This window comes from Hipposideros armiger, unplaced genomic scaffold (assembly GCF_001890085.2).
Source record: "Hipposideros armiger isolate ML-2016 unplaced genomic scaffold, ASM189008v1 scaffold_293, whole genome shotgun sequence".
Lineage (NCBI taxonomy): Eukaryota > Metazoa > Chordata > Mammalia > Chiroptera > Hipposideridae > Hipposideros > Hipposideros armiger.
The window spans coordinates 60946-85482 of record NW_017731643.1 but is presented as its reverse complement, the minus strand read 5'-3'; the positions used below and the strand labels follow the sequence as shown (position 1 = coordinate 85482).

At 42.8% G+C, this 24537-nt stretch overlaps 1 protein-coding gene across 2 annotated transcripts; it reads left to right on the top strand.

The window, feature by feature from the left end:
• Positions 1 to 216: 216 nt before the first annotated feature.
• Positions 217 to 24320, top strand: LBR (lamin B receptor). Of its 2 annotated transcripts, XM_019659063.1 has the most exons (14): positions 217 to 323; positions 4775 to 4953; positions 6567 to 6788; positions 9081 to 9161; positions 9414 to 9606; positions 11077 to 11273; positions 12836 to 12890; positions 15048 to 15239; positions 15918 to 16021; positions 16926 to 17051; positions 19388 to 19556; positions 21376 to 21456; positions 21549 to 21671; positions 22409 to 24320. In XM_019659063.1, the coding sequence occupies exons 2-14, from the start codon at positions 4789 to 4791 to the stop codon at positions 22567 to 22569; spliced, it is 1869 nt and encodes a 622-aa protein (XP_019514608.1). In that variant the 5' UTR covers positions 217 to 323; positions 4775 to 4788; the 3' UTR covers positions 22570 to 24320. The 2 variants fall into 2 exon arrangements, with proteins under 2 accessions (XP_019514608.1, XP_019514609.1); XM_019659064.1 differs by lacking the exon at positions 9081 to 9161.
• The last annotated feature ends 217 nt before the right edge of the window (positions 24321 to 24537 follow it).

The window sequence follows — 24537 nt, the reverse complement described above, 5'->3', positions numbered from 1 at the left end:
GGCGCACCCGCCGGGCCAGCCTCCCGCAGCTCTCCGGCCCCGCCGCGGGGCGGGGCGGGGCGGCGAGGGACGGACGCGCCACGGCGCACGGCCAATCGACAGCGCCGGGGACGATTCAAAAGGCCGAGGAGCCAATGGCAACCCCGGAGGCCCCGCTGGGTGGGCGGGGCGAGGAAGGCGGGGCCCGGAGGCGCGCGCCCGGCCCGCGGGATCGCGGGGCGCGAGGGCGCGGCGGGGCAGCGTCGCGCGCGCGGAACCGCCGCCGGGTTGCTCCTCCGCAACTCTCCCGGAGCCGTTTGTGTCCCTGCCGGAGCCCGGAGCAGGTGAGTGCTCCCACCCGCGTCCCGCTCCCCGGGGCCGGGCCTCCGACGGGCGGGCCGGGGAGGACGCCCGGCGCGGGCGCCGCGGATGGGCCGGGGTCCCTGGGCGCTGGGCCTGGCGCAGCGGCCTCGCCCTCCTGTCCTCCGGGTCCGTCCGGGCCGCGGCTGGCGGGGCTCGAACAGCGCCTGGCTGGCGAGCTGCGGAAATGGAGCTGCCGGTTTTAAATTGAGGACGTTTCCCTCCATTTTGGACGCGCTGCGTCGGTGTAAAGTGAAGTCGGCTGGGGAGGATTTGTGGATCGGTGACCCTCCCCGACCCCTTTGTCCCCGCCCTGCGGCACCGGCCCCGCCAGGCCCGCTCTGAGCTCTTTTTTTTTTTTTTGACAGATTACTGGGTGGTTTGGCGGGTCCTGCCCATGGGGAAGTAAGAAAGGCGCGGCAGCCTGGCGGACCGGGAAGTGGGGTTGCAAAGTTGACTAATTCGCGCTCGTTGTCACTGGCCTTGAGGGTCGTCTTGCTTTGCTGGCTTTCCAGTGCGGGCTAGGATTGATGGCTCGTTTGCATGTGTTGCATTCCCTCACTGGGTGTTTCCGCACACCCCAAAAAACTGATCGTTAGGTTGGCGTGCTACCGCTAAAGCACGATCCTCCTTTTCAGCTGTTTAAGGCTTTAAAAAAAAAATGCAGCAGCCTTCCGGGGGGGCACTTAGCGTTTGATTGCAAATTGCCTGGTTTCAGGCGCTGCATCAAAACTTTTGCGCGAGCTGGGCGGGAGTCAGGCTGGGCTACTCAGAACGACCCGGTAGATACACTGGACAGCGCTTGGACGATCTCAGGGTTCAGCCCCGAGCGGGTGTGCTTGCTCACCTGCTGTGTGAGGCGTGGACCCGGCCCGAGCACGGCTAGACCGCCACTTCGGGTCCGAGCCCACAGGGACCTTGAACGCGAGCAAGTCTGTAATTACGTTTTGTAGAAACTGCTGTGATGCGGAGCCACGGCTGAAGAGCAGCGGGGCCCTCGTTTAGGCTGGGCAGCAAGTACAGTTTGTTTTGTTTCTGAGAGCCGTCTCAGAGGAGGGGAACGACCTTCAGTTTGTGTTTCTTACGGGACACGTCAGGCCGTTCTGCCTCTGCAGGCAGGAAGGTGGCATTTCTTTTGCATCCTGCCGCAGAGGCGCGGAGCAAGGCCAGGGGTTCCCGCTGGCGTTTTACTTCGTAGGCCAGCCTCGGGCTCAGGTGTCGAAGGCAAGCTGTCAAACTTCGTTTGAGATTTCCCTTTTCTGCCACATTTAGACTGATTTGGAAGAGTGAAGGAAAGAGGACCGAGAGACCCTTAGTATTATTACTTGTAATCAGCAGAGAATAGCAGCATTCTGTCATGTTGATAAATAGTAACATATTGGAGCCCCACTGTGTAAGGATTCCAGTGCCAATGGTCACTGAAGTTAGCCAGCATGCGGCTTAAGAGAGAAAAGCCTGAGGGTCCCCCTGTTTCCACTGCTTATGGGAAATGAGGACATTGTGCTCAGTAAACAAAATTTCTTCACACACTTGGCTAAAACATCCCTTCTAAGGGAAGCCTGTCCACGTGTGTCTTGACTGTATTAGGTGAATGCACGGTGACATGCACAGTGTCCTGTCCTAGCTAATTCACTCCTGCAGGAGATTATATTAGGATGTGATTGCACCGTATAACCACATGTGGCCCCTGGGTCTTGTGCAAAGTAGGGGTGGATGCAATGTTGTTAGTTTCATCTTTTGGAACATTTGTATGTGAGACTGCTGGTTTTTTCCATTTCCAACCACCATATGAAATATTGCTCTCAAGTCCCAATTCTTAATTTTTTTTAAAAGTTGACCTTAGAGACCTAACAGATACCCACCACATATCTTAATTTGCTTAACCCCAAATATTTAATTAGTCACAGAAAGATGCCAATAAATAAAATTTCAAAAAGGTACAGAGAATCTGCTCAAGGGCCTTTTAAAAACTCCAGGTGGCCCCTGAGTCCTGAGGGACTGTGCTTCACCGTTTCTAAGGAGTAGTTTGCAACTTGAATGGCATCTTCATGGAGAAGATGTAATGGCCTTCTTTCTACCCCGGTGGACCAACATTGGAAAACTAGTACCAATAACAGTGGCTTGATTTTAGGGGTCCAGGGAGGGAGAGGGCACAGAGGAGAGAAGGGAGGGCACATTTCCTTCCTCTTTCTTAGAATTTGGAGGCTTGGGCTTAATTTTGAAATAGGCAAAGCTGGCTGTTGTCACCTTCCTTTTTTGTGCCCCTCCTCCACATGCCCTCTGCTTCCCCACTGCCCCTCAGGTGATCCCTCAGCCAGGTGTGACTTCATCCCCAGAGCTTCTGGGCTCCTCTGCCCCCTCCTGCAAGCCCGAACCCATTCATTACCCCAGTGATGCTATCTCTGTAGGTGCTGGGAAGAAAGCTGTCTCTTACCTAATGTGTGAATGGACTGATATCCTCTAATCACCAGATAAGATACTTCTGTTTTCTTTCATCTACCAGCCTAGTGACTCTTTCTAAACACATGAAGCTTGTTACTTTTTTCCCCCCCCTCAGGTGATTAACAATGAAGAAACATTCTTATGAAAGGCTTTTTTTCTCAGGAGGGGCGAGGTGATGTGACTTTCTCCTTTCTTAATGCCACAGTCTCCGAAAGTTCTTAAATGTTGTTCTTGTATAATCAGCCTCTGACAGGAGCCGGGGAGGAATGTATGTTGACACGCCCAGAAGCTATATCAGGCATTGCTTAGTTGGTGAGATGAAGGTGAATTAGGGAGACTTTCATTTTGCACTGCCTGGTTCAGCTGGTGTTGGAGCCGGTGGGAGGCACTGGTTTTATCACGTGGAAATGTGAATCTGCTGGTTAGTGGAGGAAGCAGCATTTACTACTTGAGGGCTGGAAGCACCAAGCACCAAGCTGATGCTTGAAAAAGGGTCGCAAACAGGCCTCATGTAAGTGGCAGCTCCTATAGGTTGCTCATGGCTTCTTAGAGTGTCGTTTATACAAGGCTTCCTGGGCCATTTTTTTTTTAAAGATTTTATTGGGGAATTGGGGAAGGGGACCAGCCAAGTTGTTGTTCTTCAATCTTAGTTGTGGAGGGTGCCAGTCGCCATCTGGCTGCCTGTTGGTAGCTCGTGGCCTCTAAGCTCAAAGTGCTATGTTCAATCTTAGTTGCCGGTGGGCGTAGCCACCATCCCATGCAGGAGTTGAACCAGCAGCCTTGTTGTTAAGCGTGCACGCGCTATCCACTGAGCCATCCGGGCAGCAGCTCAACGCAAGGTGCCGAGTTCAGTCTTAGTTGCGGGAGGGCGTAGCCACCATCTCATGTGGGAGTCAACCAGTGGCCTTGTTAAGAGCATACGCCCTATCCACTGAGCCATTCAGGCGGCAGCTCAACTCAAGGTGCAGAGTTCAGTCTTAGTTGCGGGAGGGCATAGCCCACCATCCAACAGGCAATCTTGTTGTTATACCAGCTGAGCCATCCTGCCACCTTTTGGCAGCTCAGTGACAGCTCAGCTTGGGTGCAGCATCACTGGCTTATGTGGGTATTGAACCGGCGGCCCTGTTGCTCAGAGTTTGCACTCTTAAGCTAACTCTTAACCAACTGAGCCAGTGGGGTGGCTGGGCCATGTTTTGATTCAGTGGAAAAGAATGTTCTAACTGGGGTCAGTGTCTGCTGGAGGCTTGAGGGAGACAAGCGAGCCAGGACGAAGGCCAGGACTGTGCTAGCAGAGGTATGAGGTTAGCACAGTTACCTGGCATGCATTTGGGACTGTAGCTGTAAGATTTGAATGCTTTAGGAAAAAAACCCCCAAATTTGCTATTCATTATAGATTTGGCATTTTTTTCTCCCTGTTGGTGGGTTATAGTAATGTTAATTATACATGACTGATTTTCCCACTTTGTTGTTTTTAATAAAGGTAATTTGTTAAATATTAAATATATTGTTAAAGTCTTTGTGAGACTACAAGCAAATGTATAAATCAGAAAACGAGTCTTTTGCGAGATGGTGCCTTTGTTGACTAGCGAGAAATTTGGTCAGTGCAGGTGCTAATGTTTCACATAGGCAACCATTTGGTGCGTGGTCATAATTAATCCTTAGTGTCACTTACATGTCCCACAGTGTCTAAACTGTTCTGTATAAAGTGATTCCTAATGAACTATGATGTGGCAGGAAGAACAGCCTCTGTATTGTCCTAACTCTGCCATTTCATGGCATCTGGGTTTTATGCCCTTGGACAAAACAGTTAACATCTTTAAGCTTTAGTTTTCACTTTTAAAATAAGTTGTATACCTTCTCCTCCAGAGACCTTTCTGGTGCGAAAATCTTGACCAGTAAAAATTTTGGAAAGTTGTAGTTTAGTGTTCAGTTTATGAAAAAAGACAAATGTTAAGTGTGTATGCATTGACTCCATTTTTTTATCTTTATGCAGACTGATTTTCGAAAATGCCAAGTAGGAAATTTGCCGATGGTGAGATGGTGAGAGGTCGATGGCCTGGGAGTTCCCTTTATTATGAAGTGGAAATTCTGAGCCATGACAGCAATTCCCAGCTTTACATTGTAAAATACAAAGATGGGACCGAACTTGAACTGAAAGAGAGTGATATCAAGGTAAGTGCTCCTTTAGTTGGCCAGAGTATGTTTATAATAAGCAGGATGTATAATAACTATTGGTGCAGTTTTATACTTAGAGTAGTCAGCTCTGGCTCTGTTTGGAGGCACAGGGTTCCTCTCCTGTTTTGGGTCAGATACTATTATATTTGGGGCTCTGGGAATGTGTGAATGAGGCACAGTGCCCAGTCTACTGGAGAAGACATACTTGGCCATGACCCTGGTTTAACACAGTCTGTGATGGAAGTTTGTCGTGGGTTTGGGAAGGGCACGGGGTTGTAGGGAAGGCTTTCGGAGGTGGTGACACCTGAGCTGAGTGCTGAGACCAAATAGCAAAACAGCTCAGCTGATGGAGGGGGCGGCTTCTGAAGAGGGCAGCGTGCCAAAGACTTGGGGTGTGGGGGCACACAGCCAGCCAAGTGCTGGAAGGGTACGGTGGGGGAAGCTCAGCGGAGGGGGAGCCAGAACTGGAGGGGTTTTGGCTTCACCCCAAACACCGAGGCTTTAATCAGGGGAGTGGTGTAGGCTTGAGTCTGACCTAGGGCCCCTCAACCTGTCTTGTGAGGGCCGGGGCTTTAAAATATCTGATCCACAGTGTAAATATCATAAAAATATCATAAAAGTGAATTACTAGACAAATGAAGAAAAAGATGTACAAAGACGTCTTTTTATCAGATTCAACAGATAAAAAATTTACTTTGTCAAAATGCTTTGAAAGTTTCTATACACTTATTCGCAGTTCCGTTCCTTGTTGCAGATCAGCAACAAACAGTTCTTGAACCCGTAGCCCCCGGACCACAGTTTGAGTACTCTAGACCAGGGCTCAGCACAGTGTTTGAATCAAGGGGCAGAGAGTGAATATTTTAGGCTTTCTGAGCCCTATCGTTTCTGCAGGGAGGCAGCAGCTCTCAGCAGTCTGGAAGGGAATGGACATGGCTGCGTGCCAATAAAACTTTATTTATGGACACTGAAATGTGAATTTCAGATAACTCTCATGTGTCATGAAGTCTTGTTCTTCCTTTGATTTTGCTTGCAATCAGTTAAAAAAATCAGTACAGCCACTCTTAGCTCCCGGGCCACACAAGAGTGGGTGGGAGGAACTTGGCCTGGGAACTTCGGCCTCTGCAGGTCTAGGTCCCTGGAAACAGTGGGCGAGGGTGGGGTCAAACATCACCAAGTAATCCAAGCTGTACTCATTTTCAGGATCTGCTTGTGTGTTTTGTTGAGAGGGAGACTGGGGGACTAATTTTCTTGTTATTGTTTGTGTGCATATTTCTTTTGTTCCATCATCTCAGCGGTAATCAATGTTAACTGTAATTCTTGTGTATGTTCGTGGGAACATGTACAGCTAGTTGGTTTAGACACATTCATTTCATGGCAATTCCTTCAAAGAAGAATTAGGGGTGGAAAGGCTGCATTTGTCTCACGAGAGATGGGTCATTACCGCAGCATTCCTCGCTGGCCTCATCTGTGGGCTCTCCCATCCCAGGATTTCCCGGGATGGATGGGTTCAGCATCAGTGGTACCGATGACTGCCTTTGCTGCCTTCTAATTTGCTGTCTGCGTGGATTATGACTTGTGGTAAAGCTCTTTGTCTCCTGCTTCCTCTCTAGCCTTTACATTCCTTTAAGCAAAGGAAAAGTGGTTCAACTTCCAGTTCTCCCTCCAGACGCCGAGGGAGTCGGTCACGATCAAGGTCACAGTCACGGTCACGCTCCAGATCCCCTGGCCGAGCACTAAAAAGTACCCGCCGATCTGCCTCTGCTTCGCACCAGGTTGACATTAAGGAAATGAGGAAGGAGGTGCTAGAAGTGAAGTTGACTCCACTGGTGTTGGTACGTGTAGGTGTCTGTGGGGAATCTCTGTCCTTTATACAGTGTTTATCTGTTCAAAATGCAGTCTTCCTCTTTATGTTTACACATGTTATTTGCAATTAATAATATTAAAATGTCAGTGAAACATCAAGTCTAAGGTGATGACTTTGGGAGGTTACATAAAAAAAATAATGTTTGGAAGAATGGAAGGTATAATGCTGTTAAATACCAATGAAAAAGAATGTTTTTAAGTTACAGGAGTCCTATTTAATACTGTGGTATTTTAAAAAAGCAGTGTTTAAATGTGAAACAGACGTAGATTGTAGTTTGAACTAAGTTTTTATAGTGTATAGAAGTTCATGTATAAAATAATGAGACATAAGTGTATGTCATAAAAACAAATTCTTGCTCTCTTAGCATTTTTATACTCGATCGTTTCTATATTCAAAGATGATAATTTTAATGGAATTACTTTCAAAGTTCAAGCTTGGAACTATGAGGGTGTGTGGGGCCTGCCGGACCTTGCACTATGAATAATTTAGGTAGACCAAATAGAAATTATGTTTAAGTAAAAAGAATTGAATAAAGGTAATTTTTATGATAGTCACTTATCGTTACCTCTTTTCTGGATAAAATGCACACAGATTTTTAATAATTTTAGAAAATGGATTATTTTGCAGTCAGATTTTTAAATTTTAAAATATTGGGAATAACCTTCTGTGTTACATTTTTTTACATCATTTTTGTTGTGTGGTATTGTTTGGATATACCATAAATCATATAGATGTAACATAATTGTTCAAGTCAGCTTCCTTTCTGATAGACACTTACCTTTTTTTTCTTTCTAAATTTTCACTGTTACAAACATTCTTAAACGACATCTGATATTTCCTTAGGCTACATTCTTACAAGTACTGGAACTGCTGGGTCAGATGGACAGAGCAGATCTGAGGCTTTTAATATAAATTGCCAAATTGCTTCAAGAAAGTGTATGTCAGCATCAGTAGTATATGAATGCCCATTTTCTCATTTTGAGTATTACTGTAATTTTTTTTTTTTGCCAATATGCTAGAGATTTTCACCTCACCGTTTTAACTTGCATTTTGGTAATTACTCGTGAGTTTGAACATTCTATCTATTAGTGGCTCTCGTTACTAGTCAGGTGACTCAGGTTAGGTAACAGATCCTGTGTGCTTTCTGTCACATTCTCATTTTTAGCATTACTAGTGACTGTTCTATTTTTGCAGTGTAACCTTCTTATAGTCCTGGTGACCCAAGAGCCACAGACTGGCTTTGCGCCTCACCAGGAGAGCCCCGGACCCACCGTGTACCCACTGTGGAACTGGGGATGGTGTGTTGCATGGGAAAGACCATACTAAAGCTGAATGTGGCTTTGAACGTCATGTTATCCTTGTTCTTGTTGACCCTTAATTGTGTCTTTTGCAATAATTTGCCTCACTGTGTGAGCATCCTGTCAGATTTGCAGTGGGCACAGTTTAGGGTCAGCTCACTAGCCGTGTTACAGGATTACATTTGTGATTATAGATTATATATTGGACATCTGAAAAACTGAGAGTGCTGTCGTTGTGCTGTTGAGGTGGGTGCCTTATAAATAGGAGCAAAGTGACAGATTTCAGCCATGCACTGCCTGAAAAACCTTTTGCAAGCTGAAGCACTTGCCCTATTCAGTCTGATAGGAAATTCCCTCCACTGCTTGAAGAGAATATATATACCTTCAAGGGACATGACTGAATCAAAAAAAGGGACATAGGGAGAGGAATTTAAGGCTAAATAAAATTTAGGCAGCATGAAATTCAGAAACTAGGCAGTGTGTAGGTCACAGTAATACTCTGTAAGTACCCACTATTTCTTCTTACCTTCCCATTATTGATTATTTTGGGGGCAGTATTCCTTTTTTTTTTTTTTAAACCCATTAAAATGAACCAATTGCCAATTGACCAGTTTTTTTTAACCCATTAATGAATTGACCAGTCTTATAGCAAATGCTATTAACATATCTGTCAATGAACGATGAAATAATAACTTTCAGCCTAATTATGTTTAAAAGACCAAAGATCTTATGTGGAAATCTATATTGTAGAATCTAATCTTTTGAAGATTGGGAAATTCTAGTGAACTTTATTCCTGTTCATTTTTAACTAAAGTCAACTGAATTCTTCAGAATTAAAGCTGTGAAAATCTTTAGCTTGTTTTATTGCTTGATTTCACAATAGTAAAAGTTCACCATCATGTTCTTTTTTAATATACTATGATTCTTATGGCTAAAATGTTTTATATTCTTCAATTTGGAAGCCATTTAGAAATAGCATCAACAGATACAATGGCGAGCCTGAGCACAGAGAGAGGAATGACATACCTCACCAAAACACGCAGGTATAACAGTGTTCATTTTTATCTTGGGTCATTTTTTTCTTTGTTAAAGTGACTTTCCCTAAAGAAGCACATTGAAAATCATAATACTTCTTATATAGTCTTTTCTAAAATTCTGTCCTTAAATTAAGACTGAATATAACAAATTTATTCTATTCATATCTGGCTATTTTAAGATGCTGAATTAGTTAACGTGGTAACATTAATGATAATTATTGACTACAGATAGTTAATACTTTTTATTTTTTTAATTAGGAAAAATTCCATATGTCTGAAGAAAGTAGTTATATACCTGCACAGTACAGCCTTCGTCCAAGAAGAGAAGAAACCAAGTTGAAAGAAATAGATTCTATGGAAGAAAAAATTGTTACAAGAGCATCTCCATCGCTGAGAACCTTTGAAGTGACAGCTGCACAGAAGAAGGACTTAGAGTTTGGAGGAGTACCTGGTAGGCGACAGAACCGGGCTTAGGGAGGACAGGTGGGGCGTGCGGGCAGGAGTTGCAATTCTCTGACGAATTCTGAGCCAGGGGGAGCCTGGGGAAGAACTGTCCAGTCAGGTGTGGCAGCAGGTGCAAAGGCCTGAGGTGGGAGCAGTTTTGAGGATTATCACAGAGTAGAAAGGGTACCAGTGTGGCTATAAGTAAAACTTTTAGCAATTTGGTGATAGGTTTTAAGCAAAGAAGTGCAACAACGTGATAAAAGGCAGATTAATGTCAGAGTTGTATACTGGAAGAATGGCAGACAATCAGGGACAGGGAAGTCTGCTGATCATCAGACCCGAGGTGACGGGGCCTGGCTTTGGAGCAGTGGGAAGCAGCTGTGGGCATAGCATGGTGTCTTCCCTACCTGCTAGATAGGTTGCTTATGAGAGTCAGAGTGGAAGTGCTCAGAGGCTTGGAGTTAAGTGGGTGGTACTGGTGAGATTTTATGAGCTAGTGAAAGAGAATAGTTCTTGGCCAAATCCTGCGGGGCTTAATGGCTTTGTATGTTGGAAGCTCTAGCCATTGGCTAGGTGGCTTGTTAAAGATGGCATCCAGTATCACTGAAAATCTGTTCACATGTTACGTGAACGTGATGCTATTTTGTTAGAAACTTAGGGATATAAAGTATTTTTGTTGTTTTAAATTAGGCTGATAATTTTTAGATGTTTTGATTTTTTTTTTCTTTAAAGATTTTTATTGGGGAATTGGGAGGATGGGAACAGCGCTGGGGAATTGGGGGAAGTGGAACAGACAAGTTGCTGTCGTTTTGTTCTTCAGTCTCGTTGTGGAGGATGTTGCTTCACTGGCCCAAGTTGGCACTATCATTGTGCTCTTCCCGGGCGAGGCAGATCAGTCACCGGCTTCTGGATGGCTGCTCACCGCGGCTGCTGGCCAAACACGGTAGCCCATGGCAACCCACTGCCACAGGGGCTGCAGCCTACGCTGTCGCCAGCGACTCACAGCAGCCCAGCTCCAGGTTGAGCTGTTGTTCAGCATCTTAGCTGTGGAGGGCAGTGTCACTGGCCCTCATATGTGGGATCCGAACCGGGGCCCTCTGGAGTCCCAAGCCAGTTCTTAACCATCGTGCCACTCGGCCGGCCCGATGTTCTGATCTTTAATTTGCTGGAGTTTCAACACGTTTACTCCCATAGTGGTTGAATTTTAACCATTCTACAGCTTGGTTTCTGAGGTAGACTTGAGCTGTTCAGGGCTGGACAGCTGCTGTTTCACTTCTTTAGTGGCCGTGACTGCTGGCCCACTGGACATGCCAGGTAGAGATTAGGACTTCTTGATGGTATATTAGAAATTCGTTGCAAACAGCTAGCTGAAATTGAGTTCTGACCTTAAAAAACCCAAATGATTCTTGGAAAAAAAAACCCCAAAACACACAAAAACTGGATTGAAAATTGAGCCTTGTTCACCAATTGTCTGCAGGTGTGTTTCTCATCATGCTCGGCCTGCCTGCCTTCCTCTTCCTGCTGCTGCTGCTGTGTACACAGGAAGAGCCCAGTCTTCTGAATTTCCCACCTCCTTTGCCAGCTCTGTATGAATTATGGGAAACCAGAGTGTTCGGTGTCTACCTCCTCTGGTTTTTTGTCCAGGCTCTGTTCTACTTGCTGCCAATTGGGAAGGTAAGTTTTTGTTAGCACGGCAGAGTGCCGTGAGGTTTTCCTCCCTTCTCTTCCATGTTTATATAAAGAAATTGGCAGTCGTTTTAGGGTTAAAAGCTGTCCTTGGTCATAACGACCCAAAGTTACTTAGTTAAGCCTTTTTACTCTTGTATCCTATAACACCTGTTTATCAAGTGGAACTTTAAAAATCCGATTGAGGTTTCCTGTGTAACCCTCCAAGCCAAGTAGAAAAGAATAAGCTGTTTTGCAAAATAGCGTGACCGATGGAAAATGTTGCTGAAAAAAAAAAAAAAATCCCCCTTAGTATATGTCATTTCAGGTGTAGCATTTAAAATGATTAGTGGACTTTAGTCTGCATCTTTTACTTTTTTCTTTAATATGCTGAGTTTCTAATTCTCATCTCTTTCAGTAATGGGTTATCAGGAACATTTTATGTTCCTTTCAAACTTATACAGTATATTTAAATTTTCTCCTCATTGCTAAGTATAGTTTTTTTTCTTCTTTCAGTAGAATACTGGATATATTTAAAGGAACATGAGATTCCTTAAGCAATAAATAATTCACTTAGAGATCTTATTCTTGGGGCTTTGCAAGTTTACCAACTGTTTGTAAACCCGAGGGGCTTTGCAAGTTTATCAACTGTCTGTAAACCCGAGGGTCAGTTTTAGGAGGAGTGGCGAGTGCCAGTGGTAGGAGGGGAGAGCTGCAGACTGCATGCTGGGGAATCACACCGCAGCATTCATTGTTGGCTTTAGTGAGGTTTTTGTGATGGGGACCTTCAGGCATTTTATGTACAGCTCTACAGTAAAAATCACAAATTCAGATGAACTTAGGTAAGGCTTGTTCAAACTAGGTCATATTTATTAAGAGAAGCAGTTTTGATGGTTAAAAGTTTTATGTATGTGCATATATATATAGTCACAAACTAAAACACAACACAGTATCTGTGAGGTACCTTTAATAGATAAGGATCATTTGAAATTAGCATGTGGGGTTTTGCTAATCCTGTGATCTCAAAAGGTATTACATTTCTCCTGGGTTCCCTTTCATAGCTTAATGAAAGAAAGGGTAAAGTAGTTTAGCCCAAGAAAAAGGATACCATATTAGTATTTTACAGTTTAAAATGACTTGCAACATTTCTAGTTATTTTGGGTAGTAAAACATGACTGCCATCGAGCAAGTGGACTTTTTATTTTAACTCATTGCGTTCAAGTGGTATGTTTGTTGAGTGCCTGCTGTATGGGTGTGTATGCCATGGGGGTTCTGAATGAAGAGATGACATGCTCACAGTCTCTTTCTTATTGGAGGTAAAAGAATCACATGCGATAGGCTTATACACTGAGAAGTTATCACTAGGTTTAAGACAAATTCATGAAGGTGGACTTGCTTCACCAAAGGGTTTGCCCTTCGATGTTTGAAACTTGTTACTAAATTTCCGCACCAAAAGATGGTCCTCCTTTTTAGGCATGTTGAAATTTAAGTGATATCAGGAGATATATATATGATGGTTACGTGTTGTGCTTTTAAATTTTTTCAATTAAAAAAATTTTTTTTCTTTTAAGGTTGTAGAAGGAACACCTCTTTCCGATGGAAGAAGACTCAAGTATAGATTAAATGGTGATTTTTTTTTTTTTTAAGACTCAAATAGCTGAAAACTTTTGAGTGTTGTGCTTTTTAGACTGTCAAAGCTGATTACACCAGAGTAGTAAATAGTCAATTCTCTCTTAGTAGTCTGAAGGGCACACAGATAAATCATTCATACCTGTACCAACATGTAAAAATTATGCCACGTAAAGTAACATAGCCCCTCAGTCACTCTGCCCCATTACCTATTTTCTTAGTAACATTTATCACTAATTCAGATAAACTTGTCTGTATATTTTATCATCCAGAGTCATTCGCATGGCCTCACAAGCTCTACACTGATTGATGTGGGCTTCTTGCCCACTCCTGCTGTTGGGGAGCCGCCTGGCCTGGCTCACTTTGCTCCGCCACCTTGGATATGTCTCTTGGATATATTCTCCACGCTTTTGCTGGGAAGCTTTCGCCCCAAGTGCCTAATGGCAGCTGCTTCATCTCTGTCATGTCTGTGCTCAGAGAAGCCTTCAGGTCCCTTTCTCTCCTTTACCCTGTTTTATTCTCTATGACAGTTATGCCTTCCTGACATCAGTGTTCACTGGAGTCTCCCCACTAGAAGAGAGCTTCGTGGGCGGGCGGGGGGCTTGGCTGTGTTCATTGTGGTGCACTTGGTGCCAGGAAAGTGAGTGGCCTGTAGTCGGTCTCACCAGGCATCGCGAGAAGTGGGCAGACATTGCCTCCCTTGATCTGGGCACTCTTGGTAGGAGTGTGTGCTAAGAGGAGCAGTCCAACTTTAGCATGGGAGGCTAATCAAGCACAATTAAGGAATATGTGTCTAGCATAGTTATCCTTAAGAGGTTTTGCTTTTTAACTAGATTGTCTAGGCTGTTTTCCTTTTCTTGGGAATGACATTGTAAATTTTAATTCTTGGCCTTTTTTTATCCTATCGCTTCTTACCTAACTCTGGGTACTTGTTCAGTGACTTGTCTGGCATCCACTCTGTTTGAAATCACTGTACTGGGTTCTCAAAGGGAAGCCCTTCTGCCCTCTGTGCCAAGCACGTAAAGCATTGAACCTGGCGCAGTGCCTGACCCATGGCGGATGCTTAACACTTACGTGCCACCATTGTCAGAGATTTTGTTTACTTTTACCAAATTCCTTGCTGCTGGAGGCAGAATCTCTGACACCTGCTCTCTCCTGTGTCTTGGAGGCTGAGTCTGGGGAGAGGTGGGGCTTCCCCTTTTGCCTTGGGCGGGGGGCGGGAGGTCTGTTGATATTTGTGTTTTGTGGGGTTCTCTCTAGGGTACTGATTTATGTTTTTTCCAGGTGGTCTTGGTCTCTGCTTTCACTTCCATCTGAGGGTGCGTCATGCTCAGAGACTGAGCGTAGTAACGGATTTGGCACCGTTGGAGCGAGTGGGCCATGGCTGGGCTAGTTGCTTGAGCTTTCTTTTTAAGCTTCCTTATCTGGTTACTGTGGTTCTATTATGAGCTCTCTCCTCATGAGATTTTACCATAGTAAATGGAGGAGATTACTAAGACATTTTGAATGTTTCTTTTTAATCCATGTAGGCTAGAGAGGGAGAAAGTGTTTTATCTACCATTCTTTTCCTTTAATACTCATAAATTTTATGGGAGTTAAATGAATGTTTTAAAAAGTTAAACCAAAAGTTTAAAGTGTTAAAACTTACTTTTTGGTGCTCGCTTCAGCAGCACATATACTAAAATTGGAGCGATACAGAGATGATTAATTAGCATGGCCCCTGTGCAAGGATGACACGCAAATTCGTGAAGCGTTCCATATTAAAAAAAAAAAAGTTACTCTTTGGAATAAACCTGATATGTGGAAAATGTGGATTTAAATAATAAATTAGAGATAACCACTTTTGATTATGTGAAATTTGAGGTTCTTTTGTGCTTTTTAACAGTGAATTTCTATGCATTTCTTTTCAGCTTTCTCTTAATTAAAAGTATGTAATGACTGTTCACAATGAAAAAAGGATAACTTATGTTAAAATAGTTGAAAAATTGTACGATACGGCACCTATTAAGGGGAAAATGAAGATTACCCCTTGTATATTTGTGTGTATTTAGCCTGAATTATGAAATTAAGACTAAAAAAATAACATTGCATTATTTTATAATGGGATAAATCTCATGTGAACCCTGGGTTAACGATATTTTTTTTTTTTTAAAGGATTCTATGCTTTTATCCTCACGGCTGCTGTTGTTGGAGCATCTCTCTTCTGGGGCGTAACGCTCTCTTATGTGTATGATCATTTCCTTCAGTTAGCACTGGCAGCCATTGTGTTTTCTGTGCTCTTGAGTGTTTATCTCTACATGCGGGCTTTGCGAGCACCCTGGGATGAACTGTCGCCGGCCAGCTCTGGTGAGCAGTGTTGGAACGCTTGTCGGGAATATGTCCCTCCGACAACCACCTCTAGGCTTGCTTACATTGCATTCTAGCTTCAGTTTATGACAGATGAAGAGAAATAAGAATAAAAAGATGAAGAAAAAATTTAAAGAAAAAAACTATGTTTGAGTCTTAGTTTCTCTTCCTTGTTTAGTCATTGGATGACAATAAGACATTTCAGTAGCTTACTTGTAGTAACATTTTAGCAATGTTAGAAGTATCATAATTTAAAACTAGTATTTTTTTGTCCCAAACAGTAAACATCCTTTAAAAAAATAATCAACAAAGAGATTTCAAATTTGATTCTGACCTAAAGTTTTAAACATTAAAAAAAACTAAATTGATTATTTTAAAAAATTGTGAGTCTACACTTAAAAAAATCCATGTTCCCTAAAAATGAGGGGATCTGTCCCCACAGGCCCCCGTGCCTGTGTAGTGGCATGGAAGCTTCCGGATGGGGCCAGCATCCCGGCAGCCTCACTCCTCACTGGTCCTTCTTACCTCTTGTCACCGTGCTTGTTTGCCGGGCTCTTGGAGGCAACTGAATTGGACCCTGGATAATAGACAACAGTGCATTTTAAAAATCTCATAACTGGGTTTGGAATAGAGCTTTTCCAAAAAGCTCTGTTTGCATAAGAACTTTTCCCTTCTCAGGAAACGTCATCTATGATTTCTTCATTGGCCGTGAATTAAATCCTCGGATTGGTATTTTTGATCTGAAATACTTTTGTGAATTGCGCCCTGGATTGATCGGATGGGTATGTCCTTTTTTTTTAATTACAGTTCAGTAGTACAAATTAGTCTTGGATTTAGAAAGAATTGTAGACAACTTTAAAGCAAGCTGTGGGTGGTATATTTTTAGGAATAATTATAGCTTTCCCTAAATCTACTTAAAATATTTTCTTACTATAAATATTATCCAGAGGGTTACGAGGCCCTGTTACAGGTTATTATTAAACCTTAAGAGACTTTGGTTTATTTTGATTATACCCATTTCTATTTATATAGGAAAGTGTCAGTGTAGGTAAATTCATGTAAGAAAAATGTGTTTGCCTCTCCCTTTAAAAACAACGTATTTGACCTAATTTTAGACATGTAGGAGAATTACGAAATATAGTAGAGCTACCTACCTTATGTCCCTCACCCCACGTCCCCAGTAGAACCACAGTATAATGATCAGGAACAACAAAGGAACACAGTTTCAGAGTTACTAACTAAATTCACTGACCTTATTTCAGTTTTCACCCATTTTTCTGCTGTCGGCCTTGCTCGGTTCCAGGATGCTTGGCAGATCCCACGGTGCATTTTGTGGGTGTTTGGCTTTAGTCTCCTCTGGTCTGTAACAGTTGCTTCGTCTTTCCTTGTCTCTCGCGCCCTTGACCCTGGAAGAGTACTGGTCAGCTATTTTATAAGAGGATCCTTTAATTTGGGTTAGTCCAGTGTTTTCTCATGATTGGAGCAAGTGGTGCATTTTGGCGAGGATTCCACCGAAATGATGTTCTTTCAGTGCCTCCTGTCAAGGGGTTCATGATGTGATGCATCTTATTCTAGGTGAGGTGGTATCTGCAGGTCTCCCAGCTGGGAAGTTACCATCTCCCCCCCATACTTGCTGAGGATCTCTGAGGATGTGCTTCGAGACCGTTCTTGTCCCTTTTATTTCAGGTGGTTATTAACTTGGTGATGCTTTTGACTGAGATGAAGGATCGCGATCATGCAACTCCGTCCCTGGCGATGATTTTGGTTAATAGTTTCCAGCTCTTATATGTGGTGGATGCACTCTGGAATGAGGTAATTAATTATAAGAGCACAGGCTTTGCAGTCAGAGGGCTTTGAGTGTGGGTGGGTGGCCTGACCTCGTGGGGCCTCAACTTCTTTCGCAAAGTGAGGAGAATACGTCACTTTTTAAGTGGCTTAGAAATTCATATAGTTTAGTAACAGAAAATGTGTCTTAAGGCAAAGCTCTTAAGGCATTTTTTCATAAAGCCCCAGAAGTAGCTGATTAGAGTCAGGAAGTTATTTTTCTGTGTTTTCAATTATCTCAGCCAGATTACAGTAAGTTTCTTGAGGAAGGGACTTGATTTTATGTTTTTCTTTTGCATCTGGAAAGCTGCTGGATAGTTGCTTAATAAGTTTCTTATTAGGTTGGTTGATAGAAATGCTTCTGTATTGGAAGGTGCCACGCCTTAAGAAGCTGAGAATACAGAGGGTGCCAAAAAAATGTACACACATTTTAAGAAAGTAAACTATTAAAGTTGTAATGCTCAATATATTACCGATACCAAAAGATGAATACAAATCATGTGTATACATTTTTTTGGCACCCCGGTAGTAACTTAAATACACATAACGCTTTTATGTGAGCCTCTGCTGGGCCGGCCTCTGAGGCCCCAGGAACTGACTGCGTGAGGCTGAGGGTCCCGGCAACAGCTGTTTACAGCGTGTCCTCTTACTCCCTGCCTGTGCCCACTAGCCTTTGCTGTTACCGCTGCGTCAGCTTTTTAACCTGCGCCCATGTTTTTATAGCGCTTTTAATCTGTTTTGGCCCAGGAAATCCCATGTGCATAAGAATAGGCATTCGATCACTAGATACAGTCATGGGCTGTGGAGTACAGCATAGGGAATAGAGTCGGTGGAATTGTAAGCTATACACGATGTCACAGGGGTAGTAGATTGGGGGAGGGGTTATCATTTTGTGAGGGGTGTAAATGTCTCACTATTGTTTTGTGCACCTGAAACTAATTGAAAAAAAAACACCCCCCCCCCCCCCAAATACTCAACCACTAGAGTGTGAGCCCAAGGGCCCAGAGTTTGTGACATCTGTTTTTCTTCTGACCCATGCATGGCTTTTTTTGCTTTCTTGGGGGCAGGGGTGGGGGGTTGGGGATGCTCTTTAGAGGTATCACTGTTTTGTTAAACCTAGAACACTGATTCCACAACAGAATTTATACTTGCTAATGTTTCTGCATCGGTGATATGTACAGGCAGACTTCATTTTATTGCACTTTGCAGGTATTGCATTTCTTACAAATCGAAGGCAAGACCCTCCACCAACAAAAAGATTACAACTCACTGAAGGCTCAGAGGATGGTTAGCATTTTTTAGCGATAGAATTTTTAAATTAAGGTATATACATTGTTTTTTTTTTTTAGACATAATGCTATTGCACACTTAATCGACTACAGTATCATGTAAATGTAACTTTGATATGCACTGGGAAACTGAAACATTGCTCTGTTTGCTCTTTTGTGATCTGGAATCAAACGGAGTGACTGTGCTGAAGTTAGAGGCAGGCTAGGGCCCCTCAGGCTGGGCCTTCTGAGCTTTGACCTTGGTGTCTCCACATCCCAGAGTCTGGCCTGTGGGTATCCAGTTCCGGAGGTGATCTGGCCACTTGCTTACGCTAACCAAATCCTCAAGAGAGGATTTTATTAGTTTGCTTTTATTAGTTTCCCATGAGACGTGAAGTAGGCAAGCAGTGTACTACGTTGCCAGGTAGCTTATGCAGGAAGCTACCTGAAAAGCCAGATTATGATCAGAAGCTACATTGGTGCATGTGGAACTGAAACAAAGGTAGTTGGTGATCTTATGATTCCTTCAGCAAATGTATTTTGAACACTTACGCCAGGGCAGACACGCAGTGTGCTGGTGCTGGGGTGACAAAGCTGAGAACACATGGTCTGTTTTTTTTCTCTCTCATAGTCTAGTGGGGAGAGTTACTGTACAGTCACGTGTGTGCTGTAGCCTGCAAGCTGCTGGTAGCATACGAGAAGTACCTCGTCCGATGGAGGCATCAAGGGAAGCAGCTCAGGGGAGGCCGAAGCTGAGGTTGGGGAAGGGAAGGGCCTGGGTAAAGGCGTGCAGGCTGAGAGGCGTTTTGGGATCTGCTGTTTCATCACCGAGTGGGAGGGCAGAGTGACAGGAGATCAAGCGGCAGAATGACTTAGTGCGATACACATGCCAAGGGAACCAGAGTCCCTCTCCCCACTTTTAAAAAAAGTTTGGGTGGTGTACTCTCCCTTAGCCCCTTATCAATTTGACTGTAAACTACATTTGAATACTTTAAACACAGGAAATTTCTCTCCCAAACGTTTTTAAGTTTCTTTTCCATCTCCATGTCCTTATAGGAAGCAGTGTTGACCACCATGGACATTACCCAGGACGGATTTGGGTTCATGCTGGCTTTCGGGGACCTAGTGTGGGTTCCATTCATCTACAGCTTCCAAGCCTTTTATTTAGTCCATCATCCAAACGAAGTGTCTTGGCCGGTGGCTTCTCTAATTATTGCTGTGAAACGTGAGTATTAATTTCAGTCTCCATGTATTCAATATTCTGTTCCCAGTCTGTCGTGCTCTGGTATCTATGTGTTTATAACATGCCCTTTAAACGGCCATAATTAGCTCATCTTTGAAGAAATTTGTGATGGATGAGTGATAAGAAGGTTCTTGCATCTTGCAAAGAGAATGGATGCTTCATACTTACTTAGGTTCTTTGGTAGTTCTCTAAAAGAGCTAGGTTTTCTTTATTTTTAAAAAATTTTTTTAACATTTAAAAAACATTTAAAAAAATTTTCAATTACAATTGACACTCAATATTATACTGGTTTCTGGTGTACAGCATAGTGGTTAGACATTTATATTCCTTGTGACGTGATCACCCCAACAAGTCTAATACTCCCCCCAACCCCGGCACCATGCCTAGTTGTTACAATATTACTGTATTCCTTAAGCTGTGCTTTATACATCCTCATGACTATTTTGTAACTATAATACCAATTTGTATAATATTTCCTAATCCCTTTACCTTTTTCACCTGGTTCTCCAAACCCTCTTCCATCTGGCAACCATCATTTTGTTCTAAAGAGATAATTTTTAAACAAACCATTTGCTTTTAAATTTAATTGAATTAATAATTTTAAATTGTTTTAGCAGTGATTCATTTTTTTCCGATCGAGCGCTGGCTTTTTGTGGCGGGCACCTTAAAAAGAGGGAAATTAGTCTTGCCTTCATAGGGCTTACATTCCAACTGAAATAAGACACTCAGACACCACTATGAGGCGTGTGAAGGAGCACATGAGAGGGACTGAGGCCCAGTGTGATGGGCGTTTCAGGTACAGAGAACTTCTCTCGGGAATATCAGTGTCAGCTATTGGAGGATGTGGTGTTTGATCTGAATTGTAGTGGGTAAAAATGGGGTGGGGAGTTGGCTAAGTCAGGCAGGGGGCAACTCCGGGTGGGTGGTGGGGACGAGGGAGACGTGTCAGGGAAAGAGTGAGGAATGCAGTTTGGCTGCAGCTAAGGCCCATCCCGGGCAATCGTGGGGTGGTAGCTTCAGGATGGCTTTCCTTTCATACACTTCATTAAACACCTCCGCCAGAGGGAGGGGAGGGAAAATGAGCAGTGAACTTCAAATATAGCTAGTTTTGCTACACTGATGAGTGTCTGGTAAAAGATGAAACTCAGGCCGCTGCTTAAGATTTTGTTTCATCACCGGTTTGGCTACCCATGTCAACATGCCCTTGTGACTGTTGACAGTACATGTACATTTTAGTTAAGCTGATAATAGGGAGTGAAGTTGTTTCTTGTTACTTGAGGACTGACAGTATAATAAATAGTGATATGTCAGGGCCTGTTAACTTTGACATTTTTGAAATCTGACATAAAGCTACCAACTTGTAGGCTCGCATGGGTTTCGGCATATGTTTTTGTGACAGATATTCTAGTACTGAGTCTAAGCTATAGTTTTATATATGAAGTATTCACGTTATAGCCAGTAGGTGTCACAACTCACAGCAGATGCCCTACAGCTTTCTGTATACTGAACTCTAGTGTTGGTTTGATTGTAATGTGGGCTGCGTTCGATTTTATTCATGGATGTCACTATGCCTGTTAGTTGTCCTTTCAGGTAGGTGATGAAAGTGGTGGGATTTCAGGGTCGTTTTCTCTAAGCTTTCTGAGATTGAAAGGTTTTTGAATTGTTCTTAAGAAATCAAACTGTTCTCTACTTTGGGAATTTCCTTGGAGCTCAGAAATAATCTCTAAGTGAAATTACAGATGCTTTTAAATATTAGGTGATACCTAAATTGTTAACATATGAAATTTTTAAAAAATTACAGTTTGTGGATATGTCATCTTTCGATGTGCAAATTCTCAGAAAAATGCATTCCGGAAAAATCCCACTGATCCAAAGCTTGCACGTAAGTATTGGTTTTATGTTTACATTATTTATACTGCATAAAGATTTTATGTGTCTGGAGATCATTACAAATGCATTTTTATTTTTATATAGATTTAAAAATCATCCATACTTCAACAGGAAAAAATCTTCTGGTTTCTGGATGGTGGGGCTTTGTTCGACACCCCAATTACTTGGGTGATCTCATCATGGCCCTGGCGTGGTCCCTTCCATGTGGTGAGCATTTAAGAAGAGTGCTAATTTTACTTCCTCTCCAGCTGCTCACAGGGTGTGCGTCCTCTGTTGGGTCAGCGCTGGGACACCTGTGAATGGGTGTCCCCCTGACCGAGGTTGGGGGTGCCCATAGCAGATGCTCCTCCTGCTCTGGTGCCCTGTTCCTGCAGCCCCTTTTCATCTGGCTTCCGAGGGCAGTGAGGAGCTCACAGAGCCTGAAGTTTTACTTGCACCTTCTCAAAGCAGAATGTGGTTTTCAACTGTGCCTGATAGCTTTTTTCTAAGCAGAATATATGCAAATGAATTTACCTTTTTCTTCCTCTGTGTACATACATCCTGAAACACTTTGGTTCTTAAGACGACGGTTGTATTTTGTTTCAGCCTTGGGGGTGCTGGGTGTGGCCCGCCCTGCTCTGCAGTGGTGGGTGGCAGTTTTTCCTCACCAAGCAGGGGAGGAAATGGGGAAATTTGCTCTAAATATGGGGCCAAATGTTCTGATTATGATGGGTGGTTAGGATGGATTAATCACACTTCTCTGATTAGCTGTTTGAATTCAGACACTGCCTCTGCCACACATCAGTGGGATTTTTGGGAGCAGGTTCACTTGTTTTCCCCATTATTGAAGAACATGAAGTTATCTGATGGTTCATTTCAAGGACTTGAGGAAAAGCAGGAAAAATTCATATTGTGTAGTGGTGATAATAAAAATACCAAATACTATTTCCTATTGTTCTCCACAGGTTTTAATCACATTCTGCCTTATTTCTATGTGATTTACTTCACCGTGCTGCTTGTCCACCGAGAAGCCCGCGATGAGCGCCAGTGTAAGAAGAAATACGGTGTGGCGTGGGAGAAGTACTGCCAGCGCGTGCCTTACCGTATAGTTCCTTACGTTTACTGATTCTGGGCTAGCCCGTTTCTTAAATGCTCCCGCAGCTCTGCCTTCCGTTTGCAAAACCAAGGGAAAAAAAATTCCAAAAAGGAACCTTCCTTTGCACTGAGAGGATCTCTGGGCTTCTTTTTCTTTTCAAGTCAGGACGATAGAGCCAAGTAGTCTTGATTAAATCATTAACATTGACAGAAGGAAAAATATAAATAAAGGTGGTAAGATGTCTCATTCTAATAGGAAATGTTCAATCCTTAAAACTCTGTACACAGAAAACAGTCTTAAAAATGCACTGGGAAGAGTACTATTGATGTTTATGGGTTTTGATTGTTTTTCAGATTTTGATCTTTTTGTTTTCTCAGTTGCTTCTTAAATGAAAACACTTACATTTAAAGTCCATGTATGTTTTATTGTATTGAGAGTAGGATTTTCATTCATTTCCCTTTATAGTAAATCGTTTACTAGTTAATGTGATTTGAAAATAAGAACCAGATTTATATTAAATGCTGTATGTGAAGAAGGTTGAAAGATTATTATTAGTAAGCACTGGTTTAAGGGAAACCATTAAGTATTTTGCTTAACCTAAACTTCTAAAACTATGTTTGAAAATGTAAATACATAGCTTTTATGTAATATATGGTGACTTCAGATTTTTCTGTACAGTATTTTGAATGTGGAATAATTGTCAGGATGAAATATCTTTTTAACAAAAACATTTGCAGTATTTTAAATTAAGTTTTGTAAAGTAACACATATGAAGTAAAATTTTTGAAACAATTAGAATTCATTTACTATTGTGTTAAGGATGCTATTAAGACATAGGAGGGGTATTTTTCTTAATCCAAAGTTTGCGAATTTGGCTTTTCTACCTCAATTGCAGGTGTTTGCCTTTATAAACTTTTGCAAATAGAAAAAAATAGAATAAATATATATTTTTGGAGTAACATCACTATTTAAACATTTTTACACACACTGGTGGTTGAAAATTTGCCATTTCTGGATAATATTTTTGTATGTTTTTGACTTTTTTAATTGAAGTGTGTTTTTGCTACTGTTTAGCTCATGCAGTTTATACTGTATTTTGTATATCCTTTGTATTTACAGAACTCTACTCCCTATAAAGGAAGTGTTGTGTTCATCTTTAGAAGTCTATTCATCTAAAAACAATTTAAGGGACTAGTTTAAAATCATTTCTTTCTTTAGTTTAATAGATGTGAATAAGGTAGCTTTAGCTATTAAACTCTAGTTAAGTTGCTATAGCCTCACTGTTAATTGTTCTGTGATGGGAGAGCAGAATCACTCAACTCACCGTCCTCAGAATCGGCACCACAGGGGGATGTAATCAATTCAATGTACATGTTGGGTTTTTAATTATACATTTTATATGTGAGCCATTTGGATACCAGTGTTCATAATTTAGCTCATGTTGTTGTGATCATGGGGCTGGGTGCTCTAGCATTCTGCGTCCGGTAGTCTCACACACTGTTCCGGTGACATTGGCAGTAGCATTAGTACTATGCATGCAGGCAGGTTTTTGTTACGCTGCTCTCCTGGCACCAGAAAGTGGTGTCCCAGATGAGATGCACCACGGGAATGGGGGGGGGGGGGGAGGAAGGCCTTTCACCTCCCTGATGGAGAAGGGAGCCTGTTACTAGCACAGTGCTGCAGTTTCTGGGTACCAGCTATAATTTGTTTTTGACATGTTTATTTGACAAGTTTTATAATGCAGTTTTTTAAGTTGGAAATAAAGTTGAAATGAAAAGATGTTTCTTTGGTCACTTTGGAGCCTTTTTTTTTTTGGCGTATAACTCGGGATCACTGGGATTGGAACAGGAGTCCTTAGCCTTAGATGACCATTGCCACCACTCCCGTGTCTTCCTAGGATCACTTGTTTGGGACCCTCCTGGGCCACAGGGAATCCAAAAGGCAAACGGGACCCCTGGCCAACTGCTGTTTCTATGGAGGCTCTCAGAAAGTGGGAGC